The sequence below is a fragment of the Xenopus tropicalis genome, chromosome 1 (genome assembly GCF_000004195.4).
Source record: "Xenopus tropicalis strain Nigerian chromosome 1, UCB_Xtro_10.0, whole genome shotgun sequence".
In the NCBI taxonomy this organism is placed as follows: Eukaryota; Metazoa; Chordata; class Amphibia; order Anura; family Pipidae; genus Xenopus; species Xenopus tropicalis.
This window is the reverse complement of record NC_030677.2, coordinates 53,326,593-53,346,643: the sequence shown is the minus strand read 5'-3', so window position 1 is coordinate 53,346,643 and position 20,051 is coordinate 53,326,593. Positions and strand designations below refer to the sequence as shown.

The 20,051-nt window shown below is 35.4% G+C and overlaps 1 protein-coding gene across 5 annotated transcripts in view; it reads left to right on the top strand.

Annotated features, from left to right (window-relative positions):
- The window catches only part of gria2 (glutamate receptor, ionotropic, AMPA 2), a 79,340-nt gene that overhangs the window by 54,327 nt on the left and 4,962 nt on the right, over positions 1-20,051 (top strand). For all 5 annotated transcript variants that reach the window (XR_004221074.1, XM_031896220.1, XM_031896223.1 and 2 more), the window contains 6 exon segments: positions 4,264-4,431; positions 4,569-4,673; positions 6,170-6,280; positions 6,559-6,765; positions 7,984-8,354; positions 14,104-14,302. Coding sequence is in view for 4 of the 5 variants with exons in the window: in XM_031896220.1 (XP_031752080.1) it covers positions 4,264-4,431; positions 4,569-4,673; positions 6,170-6,280; positions 6,559-6,765; positions 7,984-8,354; positions 14,104-14,302 (1,161 nt within the window). In the remaining variant the exon portion in view is untranslated.

Genomic DNA, 20,051 nt, shown 5'->3' with positions numbered 1-20,051 from the left:
ACCGCGATTACAGTTGGGGATAAAACATCAAAAGAAGGAGAGGGAACTCTTTTGATGTTGTTCTGCTTAGAAGACCAATAAAAAAGTCACCATTCCCTCATCTTCTAAAATTATTCATGTAGTGTAAAAGTGCTTAGCAGAGCACTGTGAACAGTTTTACATTCATTTATTGTGAGGGGTTATATTTCCCTATAAAAACTTCCCTAAAAGAGAAATTCATGATCATTTTTGCAAGTCCTAGTCAAATAAACATAATGTGCTTGATTCACCATCAAAAGTCCAGCAAGTAGAGCGTAAAAAAAAATCCGTTAACAATTTGATAGTAGTTATATTATTTCTATCATTATTCTTGATAAGTTGACATTTCTAAAATAATTTAGTACTTAATGTGAAATAAACGGCAAGTTTTATTGCCATATGGTTACTAAGTGCTAAACGCTCCCAGAATGAATGTGATTCATGCAGGAAAAATATTTGTGCATTGAAGCATCAAGATTCAGTCAATACATTCATGACAGATTCGTTTTTTACATTGTCATCTACTTTTAATCAGTTTGAGAGTACATGATGGAGTGCTTTCTATTTTAGTATATTTCATTTTATAGCAACCAGCAATGTGAATCATTCCTGAAATCCTGAGCAGCAAAAATGATGCAGGTTTTAAAGAGCAAATATACCCAATATACACGTTTCTCTGTTCTACTGATATTAGTGCAAAATACAAAACAGTTTGTTTTGTATTTTATTATACCCTGATACAGGGAGAGATACGATATTAGTAGAGTGTTGATGGTGTATTTCACTCTTTAAATGGTGATACAGCCAATGACTTTAGCAGTGATAGATTGCACTGTTCTGCATTCTAAAATAGTAATTGCTTTAGTATAAAGTTAAAAAAAAGTTGAAATCACAACCAAAATCAACCAGTTTCATTTAACTAAACAATAAAAAAAAATAGTGGCAAAACACAATGCATGTCAAAATTCTAGTGAGAATTTGTGAAAATATTCAAGCAGAAAAAGTCCCAACCCCAGAAAAAATTAGTTGAAGCCTAGAAAATATGTTTCTACATCTTTTCCCCACATGTGATTTGGGTAAGGGAGTAAGGATTTGGAGAGACGAGCGCTACTACCCAATGGATGCTGATTGACTCCTTGAACCAGTGAGCACTGACGAACTGAGATTGGTTCCAGGTTTGATAAATGTGTCAATTCATTAATAACTTTATTGACTTTTTTGATAAAAAGGGTCAATCAAAAAGCATCATACTGGTTGGAATTCTTTCACAATACTCAGTTGCCAGACTTTTTTCGGTCGTGATCGACCGAGGACCGGGATGAATGCAGAAGTGCGGCGTGATGCTTGATATGCTTAATAAAGGGGATATTTTGCCCCAAAACGTTGCACTACCGCAATAAAGCTTAAATTTAAGGGCTTGTCCCGTTTGTTGCCCTGAGTGCCATTGCATTTTTCGACAATTCTGGACTTTGGGAGGGTGCCGATCCCTCTGGCAGTGAGCACCGGGAGTTCAATTTATTTTGGGGAGTTAAGGGTGTGCGAGGAAGGTCTTTGTCGTAGGCTGCAATAGTATATAAGGCCATTACCCTAGAGATCTTAATTACACTTCCCACCTATGACCATTGTTTTATAATCAACAATTATTTTGAAAGAAATTAAAATCGTGCCACCTAAAACCTGGAAAATTTTTATTAAAAAAAATTGTGGAATCATAAGTGCAAGAAAATGTGAGCGATATTAAGATCTCATTTTCTCACAGTGATATGCCCAAACCTAAGCTATGAATAATAAATCTGATGTAAGGCAAATAAAAATAGTATATATACAGTATATTCCACTTTGATTTGTATATAGAAGAGCATTTGTCTTTTTTTTTTGTACATATCTAAGATCTAGGGAGCTCATTAACACAAAAGCAAGAGAGCCTTGAGTGAAAATGAACAAATCGGCTTGATTCAAGTGATGCAAATCAAATCAGTCTAGGTTTATAAGTGTAAATAATAATTGTTTGAGAAGCACAAAAATAAACCTGACAAATGAATCTGAAAGATACTTGTGTCATAATGTTACTGGGTTTCTACTGAATCAAGGTTTTGAAAATGTAGTTTATCAGCATCTAGCCCTTAATTATTAGGGCACAAATGCACTAGTAGAGTTTTTGGGCACAATTGATCTAAGAGGGCAACAAATAGGCCCCTGCTATTGGTCAAGGCTTATCCAGGACATAATATTGTCATTTAAATCAAATCTCACCTTAAATGGCCTTCCAATTAGCCCCACAATTTTTTCTATAGAGCCCTATTCATATATTATTCAATAAAACAAAGATGTTTTTGTTTCTGTAAGATATTTCTTTTCAAATCGTATTTATTAGTAAACGCAATTATTTTACCGTTTTCAGAAATTTCGCTATAGTGTGTCACTGGTTTTATTTCTTCTCATAAGAGCTACAAACATGGCACATCCGCTTCATGACTAAATACAATAGACAAATCCATTTTATTCTCTCTGCTGAACTCTTATTGTCTACTTACCCACATTTGTATAAAAATACCATTAATGCAAAAAATAATAAATAGATCTAATACATAGATGTTATTTCCCCTTTTTTACTGCTCAAAAAGAAGCTGAAAATATAACCATGGATAATAAGCAGCAGAAATGGCATTTATACTTTAGTTTATTTACTGTCACCATGAATATTTCTTTGGTAATGTTGCATTTCATGGCCATACTTATATTGTTGTGTACATTTAGGTCTCTGAAAGGGAAGCCTGATCTGCTGATCTCCCATGTTGCTGCCATGTCGGCTCATGTCTTTCAAATCATATCAGTGTCCCTCTGATAAGAACCTCAATCTTTTGGTGTGGAAACAAATCATAAAATCACATTTGCTTTATGATTTTTATTGTGCAAATGCTTTAAGCGCTGGACACTAAATTGGCTGTAGGGACTTGGTGTGCATTTTTTTTTCCTTTTAAACCTGACAGGTACATGAACAGTTAACAGAGAAATCAAAATTTTACACCTTGTCATAGGTATGGGAAATATTGCAAACCAATAAAAATATATATATTTATATAAAAGCACACATATAGTAAGCGATGTTAAAACATTAATTTTTAATGCTGTCTTTCTTTTGTCTACTACACCTAAATCTTTCCCTTATACTGAATCACTGTATCATGTGCTTGGAAAGTAGTGATGTGCAGGTTGAGCCACAACCCGCAGGGCCCATGGGTTTACCTTTAGGTCAGGTGGGTTAGGGATGAAATTTGAGTGACCCCTTTGCAGATTCAGACTGGGGAAATAGACTCTTCTTCTGCTCCCCAAGTTTCCCTGTCTTGGAGACTAAGGTGTGCACAAAAGTAGTGTACAGAGCGGAAAGACATTAAAAATATGTTTTTTTTTTTTGTTGACTCTATGGGGGGATGGCCTTCCTGTAAATAATGGGTTTCTGGATACTACCTGTGTATGAGCTGTTATTGTACAACTACATGGCCGTTGGTGCAGAGCCAAGGGTATTTACCCCTGTTTGAACCTGTCTAAAGAAAGCTTTGTAAAAAAAAAAACTTAAAACATGACTAAATCAATCTTTAGACTCTTTCTGTCCTGAAGCTTGTGTGCTCCTTGCATCCCAAGTAGCCAATAAAAATGTTTCTGTGTTTCTGTATTGTGCTGTAACTAGCATTGTCAGCTCTCGGAGTGTCCTGTAAATCATCATTAGAAGTGATGGAGTCAGACTAATACACATCTTACAGTGAGCAAGAGAGAAAGACATTCACATTTAGGCCATTTTATATCTATCCCACAGCACAGGATCTGAACCATTTGCTGTACAATGAAATTGCATTCAGTATTTTCAATACTAGTGGAAACACTAAAGGAGCAGGCCCTAATATTTCCATTATATTTTTTAACCCGTAACGTAATAGAAAAGTGTGTATTGTTATTATCATTATTGTTATTATTTATATAGCATATAGATACAAACGATGGCTTTTTAATGACGTACATATACATTGTAGGTCATTTTAAAAACTAATATCACAAATGGCTTTTCCCATATTCTTCATACAGTAAAACAGACAAAGTTTAGCCGCACGTACTGGTCAGGGCAAACGTAACACTTGCGTGAATAATCTCACATGGCAAGAGACATTATAGAATGTGCAGTTTAACCAAATTCCTGTGCTTATAAACAACACCAACTGCTTGACGTTTAACTCTTCGTTATGTTTCCAGTACACCTCCGCACTGACGTTTGATGCTGTCCAAGTAATGACAGAAGCTTTCCGCAATCTGCGCAAACAGAGAATAGAAATTTCAAGAAGAGGCAATGCTGGAGATTGTCTTGCCAATCCTGCAGTTCCATGGGGACATGGGGTAGAAATTGAAAGAGCATTAAAGCAGGTAATTGTCTGACAGGCACCCATACGGCGTAACGTGAGTGATACTGATGTTGTTTCCAATGGGCCAAGTCCTCAGTGTTGCTGATGGAGAATTATTCTTAAAATAATCACATACCAAGCTTGTCTTTTTCCAATTAGGTGCAGGTAGAAGGTCTGAGTGGAAACATAAAATTTGATCAGAATGGTAAAAGAGTCAATTATACAATCAACATTATGGAGCTAAAAAGCAATGGGCCTCGCAAGGTAACCTGATTACAACTTCACCTTTGCGTTTCAGCATCTTGACGCCATTCTATCTATTGTTTCTATACTGTAACTACTTCTACTACTTTTGCATGTTATTAAATGTAAAAAATCAAAAAGTATTATAACATAAATATTATACTCAATATATCAGATACAAGCGGTACAGTTCCATGTTGACAGGCTTATCCATAGGAAAGCGAGTGACTGGTCTGACATTGAGGAATTGAGAAACTAAGTGCAATTATATCTGAGGTTAATATGTAAATATGGCAAATAGAGGGCTTATTTACTTACTGTGGGTCAGGGTGCAAAAATCAGACAAAAACTCCATGTTTTCCCATTTGCACACTGCCTCCAGATGGGCCCTGTATTTACCATCTGTTGTATAGATGCAGCTGCACCAAAACCCACTTTGTAACTGAACATTTAGACTGAGATATTTATCTAATATTTTTATTCCCCTTAGCCTAGTTTTAGTATTTGCAGCAGACTTGCAGCAGGTGTTTTCTGGCCCGTATGCCCCTGAGGAAACAGACGCAATGCCATTCTCCTCCCCTTCCTGCCTGTACTTGTGCCTCCTGAGTTTAGACCAGGGGGATATTTTTAGTGCACAGATTTCAATTATTTTCTCTGCACTAGAAATGCTAAAATTCCAGTTTATCAGGGGAAATTTCACTTTTAAAGTAACCAAGCATGTCCTTTTCATCTCAGCTTATAGTAGGGGTGATTTTGCCTTGCTTCTATATATGAATTAATTAACACTATCAAACAAACAGCAAGAATGCAAAGGCTTTGTGAGCTGGCTTTTGATATGGAAGAGGATTTAACTCCTTGTATTTAGGGTATATACTGTATATATATATATGTGTGTGCAACTTTTCTTTCTATAAATAAGATGTTTGAAAGAAACAACAGACAGTGCTCCAAAGCAGGCACAAAGTTTTGCATCTAAACATTTGTATATTTATTTTACAGTACACACTTTGTTCTATTCGATCGATCACTTTTTTTTTTAATCTTTCTAGCACTTTCATACTTGGTTTCAATCGGTTCTCAAAGAAGAGTGGTTACTCTATGCAGGGCTGTTCTGAAATCTGGAAACCACTGATCTAGTTTTAAAACAATCTATACTCCCTAGAATTCATTTTCCAACCCTCTCCATGGCACATCCTGACTGAAACCATGGAAAAGTGTGTCAGCTCACCGAAATGTAAAATAAACAGGACAGAAGCCTAAAACAATATAAAGGAAGAGCACAGCATACAGGCAATGTGCAAAGAGCAAAAAGATGGAACCAAAGTGTAAAAATTGTAAAAGTGCAAAAAAAAAATGTTAAAAGTGGAAAAATTGTAGTCCTCTTGGAGATTTTCTCAGATCAAATTTTCGAATGTTTACATTTATTGAAGACAGATAACAATCCTTGAAGAAGTTTCTTGTGAATCCAGGTTGTCACTTGTCTACATTATATTCTGTTCATCACTTTCATTTGGCAGATTGGTTACTGGAGTGAAGTCGACAAAATGGTTGTTACTGTTACAGATGTTCTGTCTGCAAATGATTCTATGGGTCTTGAAAACAAAACGGTTATAGTAACTACGATATTGGTAAGGAGCTGCATTATTGCCTTCATTGTAGAATATTTGTTGTCATTATATGAAAGTGCACCACTTAAAGGACATGCAACCCCCCCCCCCAAGCCTCATTAACAATGGGAGAATCCTGATGTCTTTAAAGTGGAAGCTCACATAATGTGAGCCAGTAAATAAAGTAATTCTTGTAAACACTGATATAAAACACTGATTTTTTTTTTTTTTTTTTTTTAAATGTGTGTTAAATGTATGTGAACTAACAAATTCTGGATAACAAACTGGGTTATTTTTAGGAAGCTCCATATGTGATGTTTAAGAAAAATGCAGACCAGTTTGAAGGAAATGACCGCTATGAAGGATACTGTGTTGATTTGGCAGCTGAAATCGCTAGGCATTGTGGCTTTAAATACAAATTAACAATCGTTGCCGATGGCAAGTATGGAGCCAGAGATGCAGAAACAAAAATCTGGAATGGAATGGTTGGAGAATTAGTGTATGGGGTAAGTCTACCTTATTCTACTTAGCTTTTTATAGTACATATACTAGTGATTACCTTCCCCCTTTAAATAGATTGCATCTTATTTGTTGCCAAAAGGCATCCTTTGTTCCTCAAGTACTTTAGTACAGGTATAGGACCCATTATCCAGAATGTTCGGGACCAAGGGTATTCCGGATAAGGGGTCTTTCTGTAATTTGGATCTCCATACCTTAAGTCTACTAAAAAATTAATAAAACATTAATTAAACCCAATAGGATTGTTTTGCATCCAATAAGGATTATTTCTATCTTAGTTGGGATCAATTACAAGGTTCTGTTTTATTTCTACATAAAAAAAGGAAATCAGTTTTAAAATTCTGAATTATTTGCTTATAATGGAGTCTATGGGAGACGGGCTTTCCGTAATTCGGAGCTTTCTGGATAATGGGTTTCCGGATAAGGGGTCCGATACCTGTACTACTTACAAAGAACACACAAGTAAATTATGATTCAACGCAAATAAAGGTATCACTTAGTGATGAGCACATTTTTTTCGGCAGACATGGATTTGCAGCGAATTTCTGCATTTCGGCGAGATTTTCAGATAATAAAAAAAAATTGTGTTTTTTTAAACTATTTAAATTCATGAATATTAGCAGAAAAAGATATACAAACAATGATAAATAACCCCCTAAGTGATTCCATCTTTCTTATTATCAATAATAACACACTAAACACAAAAACTGCGAAAATAAAGGATATTGGAGAAGGAAGTAGCTGTTGTTGCATTTACAGGTATGGGATCTATAATCTGGAGTGCTCGGAATCAAGGGTTGCCGGATAACTGGTCTTTCTATCATCTGAGGCGCTACTAAATTAAGTAGAGGATTTTTTGCAACATGTATTCATGTTGACTCATACATATTATTATAAAAACTTGTTTATATAGGACAATATAGGAAATGGCACTGCGGTATTTTAGACCTATTTGCATAACAGGTATATGGATCCCATATGTGTATAATAAAGCGATTTGCACAGTAATACACACTGATGTAACTTCATTAGTTTACTGTCCATCATAAAAAACTGCTTTATTTTTTTTACTGTTACTATTATGTATAATGTTTCATAACCAAAAACTAAAAAAAACTGATTTTGTTGTGAGCTGGCTAAAAATTGGAAATGTCATAGTAACCGTGTTATATAACAAAATCCTTCTGTTTTGTTTTTTAATACAGAAAGCAGACATTGCAATTGCTCCACTGACTATAACATTAGTGAGAGAAGAAGTGATTGACTTCTCCAAACCTTTTATGAGCCTCGGAATCTCTATCATGATCAAGAAGCCTCAGAAGTCAAAACCTGGAGTGTTTTCTTTTCTTGATCCTTTAGCATATGAGATCTGGATGTGCATTGTATTTGCTTATATTGGGGTCAGTGTAGTTTTATTCCTGGTGAGCAGATTTAGTCCGTACGAGTGGCATACTGAGGAATTTGAAGATGGAAGAGAAACACAAAGTAACGAGTCATCTAATGAGTTTGGGATATTTAATAGTCTCTGGTTTTCCCTTGGTGCCTTTATGCAGCAAGGATGCGATATTTCGCCAAGGTTGGTTACTCCTTTTCTTCTGCTTTGTGCATTTTTAGTCGAGCGGAGTTCATGGTGGATATATATTCGCTGCTTTTAAGAGACAGTTATTACTTACTTATTAGGTTCACGTAGAATGACTTAGACAAAGTATTCCATTTACTTCTGCCCCAGTGACAGCAAGGTAGCGAGATAATAAGACGGGTGTACTGCTGAGCTCCGCTTGTCCAAGTGAAAGTATATACACCATGTGAAGACTACAAAATGCATAAGGTTCCAGTCATTTTATGCCTTCTTGGAGGCGTACCGTGTTTTTGCTGCATATTCCCATTTTACAGTTTACATTCAACACAAACTGTAATGGGAAGAAAGGGTAGCGCGCTGTGGGACAGCTATGGAATCAGTACTTCCTGCAACTTTGTATTCCAGTCATTTGCACAGGAAATTCATTATTTACAGGCCACTTGCTTTAGAGCATTACAGAAGAAATATAGACACTCTAGGCTGTAACTGTTTATGATGGAGAACATTATTTACTATTTCAAGGAAAATGGTAGGTGCAGGAATATGGAAAAAATATCACTCTTTAAGTGCTTGCAAGTAATTTGTCTTTTGATCAGCACTAGTACAATGGTTGTGTCTATTAATGTGGATGAGGCTCAGTGCAAGGCATTCGGAGGAACAAACCAGCTCATATCAGCCATTGACCAAACATTAAGGCCATCTTACATTTTTTGAACCTAACAAATTGCATGCAACTGAAGTCTATGAAATAGTGATGAGTTTTTGGTAGGTGTGGATTCGTGGGGAATTTCCATGTTTTGCTATTCATCGTGTAAAAATTGCTGAACAACAAAACATGTTGCATGCGTCAAAAAAAATTGTTGTGCTCATCAAATAAATTGTTGCGCATCAAAATATTGACGGGCAGCAAAATAAATTATAATTTTTTTTACGCATGTCATTTTCGGCATTTCACAAATTTTTAGCTACTACAGGTATCGGACCCCTTATCCGGAAACCCATTATCCAGAAAGTTCCGAATTACGGAAAGGCCATCTCCCATAGACTCCATTATAAGCAAGTTAATCTAATTTTTATAAATGATTTCCTTTTTCTCTGTAATAATAAAACAGTACCTTGTACTTGATCCCAACTAAGATATAATTAATCCTTATTGGGGGCAGAACAATCCTATTGGATTTAATTACTTTTTAAATTATTTTTTTAGTAGACTTGAGGTGGGAGATCCAAATTACGGAAAGACCCCTTATCCGGAATACCCCAGGTCCCGAGCATTCTGGATAACGGGTCCCATACCTGTACAAGGAATGTTCAGAAGCAGTTATCCCTGTTTCAGATCTGGTGAGATGAGTGTAGGTATATGGCACACTGTGAGCAATCCCAATCATCACCCATCATTTGGTCTTTAAATGTGTGGGCAAACAAAAAACATGAATGGTTTGGCCCATTAGCAGAAAACCAATTAAATCTATATACAAATTGCTTTCTTTAATTATATGATTCATCAAATTTAAAATGATGTCCTATAAGTTTTTCAGGGACATATCTAACATGGGGTATGTTGGGAAAGTATTCTAGATTCTAGAATCCTGAGATACTAATGTCTAATGTATTATTTGGCCTAGTTAGAACTTTGGTGTTAAAAAAGACACCCATCTTTCTCTCTCTGTGAGAAGTCTACCCAAGTGTATATACTGCATTGTGCCTGATTCATCACATTTTCAATCTGTGCATATTTCTGATCAGGTTTACAACTTGTCTTCTCATAGAACTATACATGTGGAATGAGTGGCCTTATGAAAACCATGCTGATTGCCTGTAAATAGGGATAAGCAATATCTGTGACCACATGCTTCTACTAACACCTTGCATGCTGCTGCAGAAAAACCACAGATTGCTCCACTCACAACTGAGCTTCTTAATGGGGATCTAAATCCAAAAAATAATTGATGTAAACTTAGGGGCTGATTTACTAAGACACGAATTCGAATCCGAATTGGAAAAATTCCGATTGGAAAACGAACATTTTGCGACTTTTTCGTATTTTTTGCGATTTTTTTCGGCGCCTTTATGACTTTTCGGAAATTATCGCGACTTTTTCGTTACCAATACAATTTGCGCGAAAAAACGCGAGTTTTTCGTAGCCATTACGACTTGCGCTAAAAAACGCGAGTTTTTCATAGCCATTCCGAAAGTTGCGCAAAATCTGGCGGTTTTTCGCAGCGTTAAAACTTGCGCGAAAAGTCGCGCCTTTTTCGTAGCATTAAAACTTCGAAAAAATCGCAACTTTTTGCGCAAGTTTTAACGCTACGAAAAAAATTGCCAGATTTTGCGCAACTTTCGAAATGGCTACGAAAAACTTGCGTTTTTTCGCGCAAATCGTATTGGTTACGAAAAAGTCGTGATAATTTCCGAAAAAATCGCAAAATACCGATCATTACAAAAAAAACGCAATCGGACGCATTCGGCCCGTTCGTGGGTTAGTAAATGTGCCCCTTAGTCTTAGTACTTTTACAATTTACATTTTCTGTGTTCTGTGTTGTGATATTGGCAAACGTCTAATACCAAACTTGAAAACTTTTGGCTCATATAAGAACCAGCAACCCTAGGATTAACTGAATCTGGGAAGTGCTTAGAAAGTGCAGGGACAGTCAGAGTTACTGACACTCTTGGCTGTTGAAGAAAAACTGTAGCCCCAGAATTAATACTTAACCAACAGATAGTTTATATCATATTTGGCAGCCTATTAAAGAATCTTATGGAACTGGAATATATATATTATATATATATATATATCAGTAAATATTGCCCTTTCCCCTTGAGCCACCATTTAGTGATGGGCTGTGTGCCCCCTTTAGAGATCACATGACCAGAAATAATGCCGCTGTAACTGTAACAGGAAGAAGTGTGGGAGCTCTGTCCATTCATTGGCTGATGTGACCTAACATGTATGTGTGCCCTTGATTTGTTTGTACGCACTGTAAATCATATGATCCAAGGGGGCGGCCCTTAGTACTTAAAATGGCAGTTTTCTATTTAGGATTACTCAATGATACATACTACTAAAAAATATAATTATATGGTTTATTTAGTTAAAACAGGGTTTTCATATGAGCTGTTTTATGTGATATATTTGTATATATTTTTATAGACCTACATTGTTTGGGGATATAGTTATCCTTTAAGCTGAAGCATGCCTAGTAGCATGAAACTGCTAATATTTCAGAATCCTTTTAAAACATAAATGAATGTAAATGGAATAATTGCAGTAGTAAGTTTACACCACTTGTGAAGGGATGAGATCAGATGGTACCTGGAAAATTTTGAGGAGACACTTCCTCATTAGCTGATAAATCAATTAGTGTAAATTTTTTACATGTCTCAGGAATAGGGATAGTATTCTGGGTTTTCCTTTTTAGTGTTTTGGTTCTTTCAGGTGTGGTCTATTTATCTTGAATATATTGTAGGTGATGGGTGGAAGGAAATACTTCTTCCATTGTCTTTTATTCCACCAGTACTTGCAGTGACATTTATAGGTCTGCTCATCTTTTATAGGTAATTCCTAAGTGAAAGTAAATCGTTTTTCTCCTTCAGGTATATCTGTTGGGCTGGGTGTGTATGTCATTTTAGGCATATCTGACTATTCACTGTAAGAATGCTCCAAGTGCCTTGCAGTTATAGTTCTTGGGAATGTACATAAGGCTTTGTTGGACTCATTGTTCCACCCCTTGGTTTTGTGCTTGAGTATATAATTCTAAGCTTGGGCCTTATGGAATAAAGGGAGACCCACCAATCATTTTCTAGTAAAAGCAAGACGTTGGTGATATACACTAAAAAGCAGGTTGTCTGTTGCATTATACATTTCCAAACCTGAGTCGCATGATATATAGACATTTTTTTGATAACTTGTTACCGTCAAAATCAGTTTAGTTGACAGATTTCTACAATGTTTACACAAACTTGTTTCCACCTGCTAATTAAATGAATAATAATAATAATGCAAAACAGTAGCACTACAATTTGGAATGCAAGTCTAAATCCTTTTTGTTTCTATTACAAAGTGTAAGCAGCTAGAGAAGGAGCCAATATGAAATCATTGACCATTCAATATGAATCATTGACCAGTCAGCACAAGATGGGGCTCCTCACAGCTCAAGGCTCTGTGATCTGATTGAGATATCAATGCAAGGGATAAATGAATATTACTTATCCAGACATAGTTTATTCACATATACATTCTCATTTCTTAGATTACCATTTTAATTGTACATAATGTAGGTGTAAGAATAATGGGCTGAGAAAATAACCTTCTCTGTGCCACCTGTTTGGTAAACAAAATAATGTATAAATGAACATGACTGAAAATGAATATATTAGCCATTGTTGCCCTATCTGCTGTAACTAGCTTCTGTTATGGGCACTGAAACCCTGCTACTGTATATCATTACTAGGGTCAGCTCAAGACACTTAAGTCGATGACTTAAATCTAACTCTTATCTAATTCTATTTGCCATTAAAATATAGCTGGCAGTACAAACTCAGCATTTTCCCCACCAAGCAATGAATAAGATGCTATTTTCTATGGCTAGGCTACCACTCATAGGGGAGCACCGCACAAAACTTCTGGAAGCTTTCATTCTCCCATTGTTGGGTGTGGCCTTAGTGTTAGGATATCCTGTAATATAAGTTACTGCTGGGTCCTTATATTATAGGAAAGCGATTAGAGGTGATTGGGGTGACAGAAAAAATAACCCGATAGCCAATATAAAGAAAATGAAAATGAAGAGGCACATTTATCAGATACCAAGAAATTCAACCTATGAGAATAAGATACATTCAGCACTGCTATTATTTATGCAGTTTTACTATAACTGTGCAGACTGACCATCACTGCATGGTTGCCATAGATCGAAGATTACACTAAAGACGATAAACCTGAGTTATGAACATTGATTTAAAATAAAGCACATGCATTAACCACAATTGATAGTGAATAGACGCTGGTTATCTTAGTTTCTGGTGAGCAGCATTAAACAACGTATAAATATAACAAATATTAGCAACACTATTACAGCTGGGATGTAACGATAAAGGTAAATGGTCGACAAAATACATTTATGTGCTTTTATATTGTATATGTATAGCCTCATGGTGTCATAGTTATATAAATATGTTGACTTTACATTTTTTAATATGTCGACTTTGAATTTTACTTGTTTAGCTTAAAGGGACATTAAATTGACTGATCATGGCTTCAGAAAACAGTGTGATTTAATATGATTTAATCCCACAGTAGAACCAGGTCAGACAAATGCATCACAGAGGTGAATAGGCATTTAGCCAATTGTGCCAATGACCAATTATGTGGTTTCTGAATATAAGCTTATTTTATGCTCACATACAGCAGACGTTTGGCCAGTTTAGGCCAATTTGCTGTTTGACTATGTGTAACAAGCCTTTGCCTCATACATAATGAGAAAAGTAAATAAAGATACAATTGCACTTATAAAATCTTAAGCACGAATGCAGTGCTCGTTGTAAGTAAAATAGTAAAATATTTATATATAAATGTTAAAACTTTAACCTTCTTGAATACTTAAGCAAAACCTTAAAAAGGTTTAAAAATTCTTAGAAAACTCTGCGTGATGTTTATAGAATGAAAAATGTTATATATATAAAACACACCAGGTATAACTTCAACAACTCATCACTTTATTTAAAAAATGTGTTTCATACTTGTTATTAGATCTCTGTCCGGTCGCATTGTTGGAGGTGTGTGGTGGTTCTTTACCCTGATTATAATTTCATCCTACACGGCTAACTTAGCTGCCTTCCTTACTGTTGAACGGATGGTCTCTCCTATTGAAAGTGCTGAGGATCTTTCAAAACAAACGGAAATTGCATATGGAACATTGGATTCAGGGTCAACCAAGGAGTTTTTTAGGGTAAGAGTTTGTGCCTGTTATTTCTTTGATAATTAAATTCTCTTTAAATAAGGTTTCATTCCACCCAAAATATATTTCCCCTATATATTAAAGGGAAAAACCTTAGTTGGGTTACATTTTCATATAGTAAATCACTTAATTCATCACTTCATCTTCCTTGCAAAGGACAGCAACCCAATCTCGTATTGGCATTAAACTGAAGACTCACAAGATTTATGTCACAATAGGGCAGTATTTCCTATATAGATTTTTTTTCTAAGCCACTAGAAACATGCCGTCCAGTCAAATTAATGCTTACACAGTTGTCTATGTACACAAGCCAACCAGATTAGAGTCAGGGCAGGAGAGGAGAAGAGTGCAACAGCAACCCTTTTTTTATTTGAATGACACAGAAAATGCATTTTGTTTTCATTAATGGACAGTATCAATAAATGGTATTAAAATATTTACATTGATAGTTCGGAAACACAACACTGTTTAATTCATTCTTGTCATATACAAACACATATCTACTTAGATAGAAAAATAGATAGATAGATTGATTGATAGATAGATAGATGATAGATAGATAGATAGATAATAGATAGATAGATAGATAGATAGATAGATAGATAGATAGATAGATAGATAGATAGATTGATTGATAGATAGATAGATAGATAGATAGATAGATAGATAGATAGATAGATAGATACTGAAGCATCAATACTTTTCATAAAACATGTTTTGTATTGAAATAGTTCACTGCAGTATAGATACAAAGTACATTATACTCCCACTCAGATCCCAACCTTTCAGCAGCACACATTAAACAGCCTCCACATCTTTGGAGAACAGGGGAGCATATGAATAATTCTCTAACATGGAAAGGCAACTACAGAGGGAGTATGAGTCAGATGGTGGGGGATGAATAATTCTGTTACATTATTCCATCTGCATCCTTTCCCCAACCATTAATATGTTCTGTTTGGAAAATAATTTTACAAGGAAATAACAAAATATCAGCATTATGATTTGGAACAATTTTCATTGTCTAATTAAAATATAAATATACATTTCCATGAAGCTTCTAACACAGAAGCTGTGTAGATTTTATATTTAGAGATTCTGTTTTTCGTTATGGGAAGAAACACAGGCACATAACTGGTACAAACAGTGACACAGCTGAGAAGCATTTTTGTAGCAAAAAACTCTTTAAAAATTAAATACTTATATTTGCTCCTAACACCAGTGGGATTCCACTGTAGTGTTGTTGCCTTCCAGTGTGGGAGGACACCTTAACCATATCTAGAAGCAGAGAAAGAAACAAGTGCCACAGTGTGTAAAAAGTTTAAATGACAAACTTTAATGCTTTTATACTTACAAATATGCAGTTGTGTATGGAGCCTGAAGTGTGTTCCTCTGCTTGGAACCAACTGCAGTTCCACATCACAGGTCCCCTCGGGTGACTCCGGTGTGTTGGAGCTGGAAAATAGACCCTTATTTCAGAGCACCCGAAATGAAAGAATTGTCAAGTCAGAATACAAGAGAGCAATGTTTGATTTTGAATGTATTTAAAGCACATTAGTGGCTACAATAGTCGCATTAAAATAAAGTGAATCTTTTAACACTGTATGGTGCCCACCTAATTTTCTGGTTAAAAAACAAAATAGAAAAAGCAAAACAGGATAAAGACACACATCAGATTCCTATGCCTGTCTGGCTCTCACTATTGCTGTCACCCTGTACTATTTTCTTTCTCTATCATGGCATTGGGAACTATGTCCCCTATCCCTACACCTTCAGATCAAGGAGGTCACATGTGCTAATTATATACCTAGCAAGCCACTCCTACCTATAAGTACTAGTGCACAAAAGGGAAAAGTATTTAACGCTGGGGAAAATATTCCCCCTTCAATGACTACCAGCTACCAGTTAACTATATATATCTATATTAAGCAAAGTTCAGAGGACACTCACCTAAGGAAACAATAACTTGGGTGCTGTGACATAGCAAAGCATAGGCACAAAACAAGAAATGCAGCACACCCAGGGTTTTAGAAAAATGAAAAAGGTTGTACTGTGATCAATGTTTTGGATTACATTAACACCTACATATATATTGTCAGTTTTGGTGTTACAAAGGCTGATTTATTACTTGGTCAAAATATGGACTGGGCAGTGGGCAACCCTGTACAATGTGAATTCGCCATGTTTTATTTATTCATTATAGAGAATAAGGTTTCAGACAGCACAAGATAAGCACATATTCAGCACATTCAATTGTTAATTATAGACTACAGATTGTGAGCAGTAACACTACATTTAAAACATTACACTTTTCACTTCTGCATATAAATGCCTACAACTGTTATATATAATGCATGTGCACAAATTATGTTCAGATAGATAATAAATAGAATGGAGTGGGATGGTGGAGGTTAATCTCGATTCATTTCAGTGAATGAATTCTGTATGTTACAGGATTGTGATGAATATTGTAATATTCCCCACTTCATGTGCTTTCTTCTATATATATATATATATATATATATCTGACACATGCTTATTAATAAGAGCGGTGGGTTTTTTTTTTCATATTTTTGAGCATCTTTCATTTACTTAAGTACATTCTGCTTCAGAGCCTGCCCAGAGGGTGTCTCTTTAGGGCCATGAAATCCATCTGGATATTACTTCAAATTGGATGTGTTGAATATGCAGTGAGGTGGTATTGGTGGGAGAGTTACATTCAGATCTTTAGAGCAGCTACATAGTAAAGGGGCAGACATACTCTTTACTATAAATTACTGCTACAAAGTAGTAATGACAGTTTTGTGACTTAAAAGTTGGGTCTTGGTTATTTTTATTAATGTGTGACTTGGATGTCTCTGAAAGTTCACTTGGAGCAAGAATTACAGTTTAGACAGACAAACTAATATTTACCATGTTAAATCACCTTCAGGCTCATGTATTAGTACTGGGCAATATTTCCTGTGGGCAGTAAACCATAGCCACCAATCAGCAGGTGGAACAGTGAATGCACATTGGTTGCCAAGGCTACTGCTCACGGGAAAATTTGTCCAGTGTTGATAAATGACCCCCGTGTGTCTATGCTATTGAGTATTTTAAGGTACATTTGTTCTCTACATTAATAATTCCTATTAAAGCAGGATTATCCTATATATTTGCAAAATACATGCAAGCTCATGAACTTATCTGGTGTAAATCTGGTGTAAGCAGTAACCAACACCTCCCAACCAGACATTAACACATGTAAACACTTCAATTAGAATAATAAAAGTAGCTGTCTGACTGGTTGCTATGAGTTACTGCACTGAGGTTAATATGACTAACCTTTGTCAGAAAATAAAACTATGCATTGTTAATGGGATTAAAGGAAGGTACAACAAGCCATAATTTTTTAAAATATAAATATCCCCCAATAAGTTATTGATAACCCTTCATATCTCTGACACTTATGTAGCAAAGGAATGAGAAATGAAGCATAAGGCAAAGAGAAAGCAGGGGAAAACCTTTTAATAAGTAATATTTCTGAATTCTGTATGAAAGGTATGAGGCAACGTGCCACTTCTGCCTTCGTGTAATGGCATTAGGCGACAACAGGAGGTCAGGCAGGGCGGGAAGGATTCTTGTGGCAAGCCTGCCAAAAAATGTCTGTTTAAGCAAGGTTTGAACTGCAAACTAAGGCAGTAATACCTCCACTGAAGTATGGAGAGATAAAATAAATAGCTTATTTAGCTTAGCTATATATTCTTCTAAAGGGAAAATACCCATTTCAGTTGTAGAAAAATAAGAGCTGAATTTATATTTATTTATTTTTTTCCCAAGCTAAATATAAATATTCCTTAGTTTTCTGGTAAATAATCTCATTTTTATGGCTTCATTTTTACCCTTTCCACCTCATACTTCCAACTTAGTCTTTAACCCCAATTACTATTTATGTTACAGGCTTACAGATAAGGAATAGTTTGTCCTACAGGGATTTTAAGTGGTAAAAAAAATCTTATCAAATAACATTTTCTCCTTCTACAAACTGTCTAAAGGACAAGGCATCCGCCTTGGGATCTAGGGTATACTGAATCTATTGCTAAAATCTGCAAACTTTAACTCCTCATGGCAATTTCTTGTGTATATTTACCCTTTCATGGATCAGTTTTCATAAATATGGAACACAAGTGGTTACAATCTTGAACCATAAACCTATGTAAGTGCTTATACACTCATATGCCAATAGATTGGCCACATTAGTGCCACCTAGAATACTATATTTCTTTTGCAGAAAGCTTTACCATACCTAAGTAAAGAGCCCTAAAAGCTCCCTCTGTTTGTTTAAGATAACAGCTGCCATTTTAGCTTGGTCTTCTTAGCTTCCTGCTGCAGCTGTAGCTGTTGGTAGCTCAGATTACACATTCCTAATCCTGTGTTTCTTTTAATAGAGGACTCAGTTCAGCTTTTCTGTGAGTGCTTATGGCTGTATTTACCTTTCTGATAAAGCTTACTTCATTTTTAACTTTCCTTCTCCTTTAAAATATAATCCATTGTTGTACACTTAATAGTATTTAACTACCCCAGTGTGATTGTAATTCTTTTTAAGCAGTGAAACTAGATCTGCTTTCTTCCAATCCATTGGTACCATACCATGTAAATATGTTTCAATATCAGGAATAGTGGTCGGGTTATAATTGAAAAAGGTTCATTGGCACTGGTGAAATAAATCTCTTAATTGAACATAGGAATTTTTAGCCAACAGGAAGAACATTTTTATTTAACTTAAGGGGTGCCATTTTTTTCTGGTTTTGATTTTTTTAGTGCTAAGAATTGCAGAGTTGTGGCTTTTTCAAGATTTACTCTGCAACAAAATGGCTAAAAATCAGAATCTGCCAATTCCCCAGTTAAAACTTGTTGAGATCATGTAGTCAATAAAAGATGCCTTTTCCCTTCCCTGGAGAATCCTTCTTGGCTTCAAAACTTTAGAGGTTTTCTGATTTTTAACACTGTTTTTTTGTGCAACAATTTGACAATTCACACCGAGGTTTCACAACTTTTTCCCACATGTACTTTTACAGTTCAGACTTTTTAGTGAATGTCAGACATTTTTGGAAATGAGTTTATTAATTTTTAGAAATATAAAAAAATTATAAATGTTAGAGTTTTAGTAAATCTGCCCCTTAGCTACCTATAAGAGCTTCCTTCTGTGGAGCAAATTGACTGCTACAGTTTGGTAGCATTTGCAAACTGCAACTTGGGAAAGAAATCAAGGCAATGAATGGGCATTCAAAATCACAAAAATATAGCATTTACAACCAAGGTTTACCATTGCAGTCTATAAATGTGTGAAGTTGGTTGTTTAGGTTGTAAATCCAATTATGGCAATTCTTTACAGTTTTTTTGTTACCAGTCTACTTTTTTAATACCCATCTTTACAAAATCCTCCAAAAACATAGTGCTTTGGTATATTTTTATGGTAACAATGCAACATGTACAGTATGCTTCTATCCTATGCTGTTTTTGGATAAACTGGTCTCTAAACTGGATCTAACATATTAACTTTAATGTTGTTAGTTTTAGTAACTTTATTGATACCAAGACCAAGTTTATCGAAATTGCAGCACTCCCATTTCATATTCATAAAACTGCCTTTATTTCACATATGAGATAGACAGAGAAATGTTTTGGACCTCCTGGTCCTTTCTCAAGCTAACAAAGATTCTTTGTTAGCTTAAAAAAAGGACCAGGAGGTCCGACACAT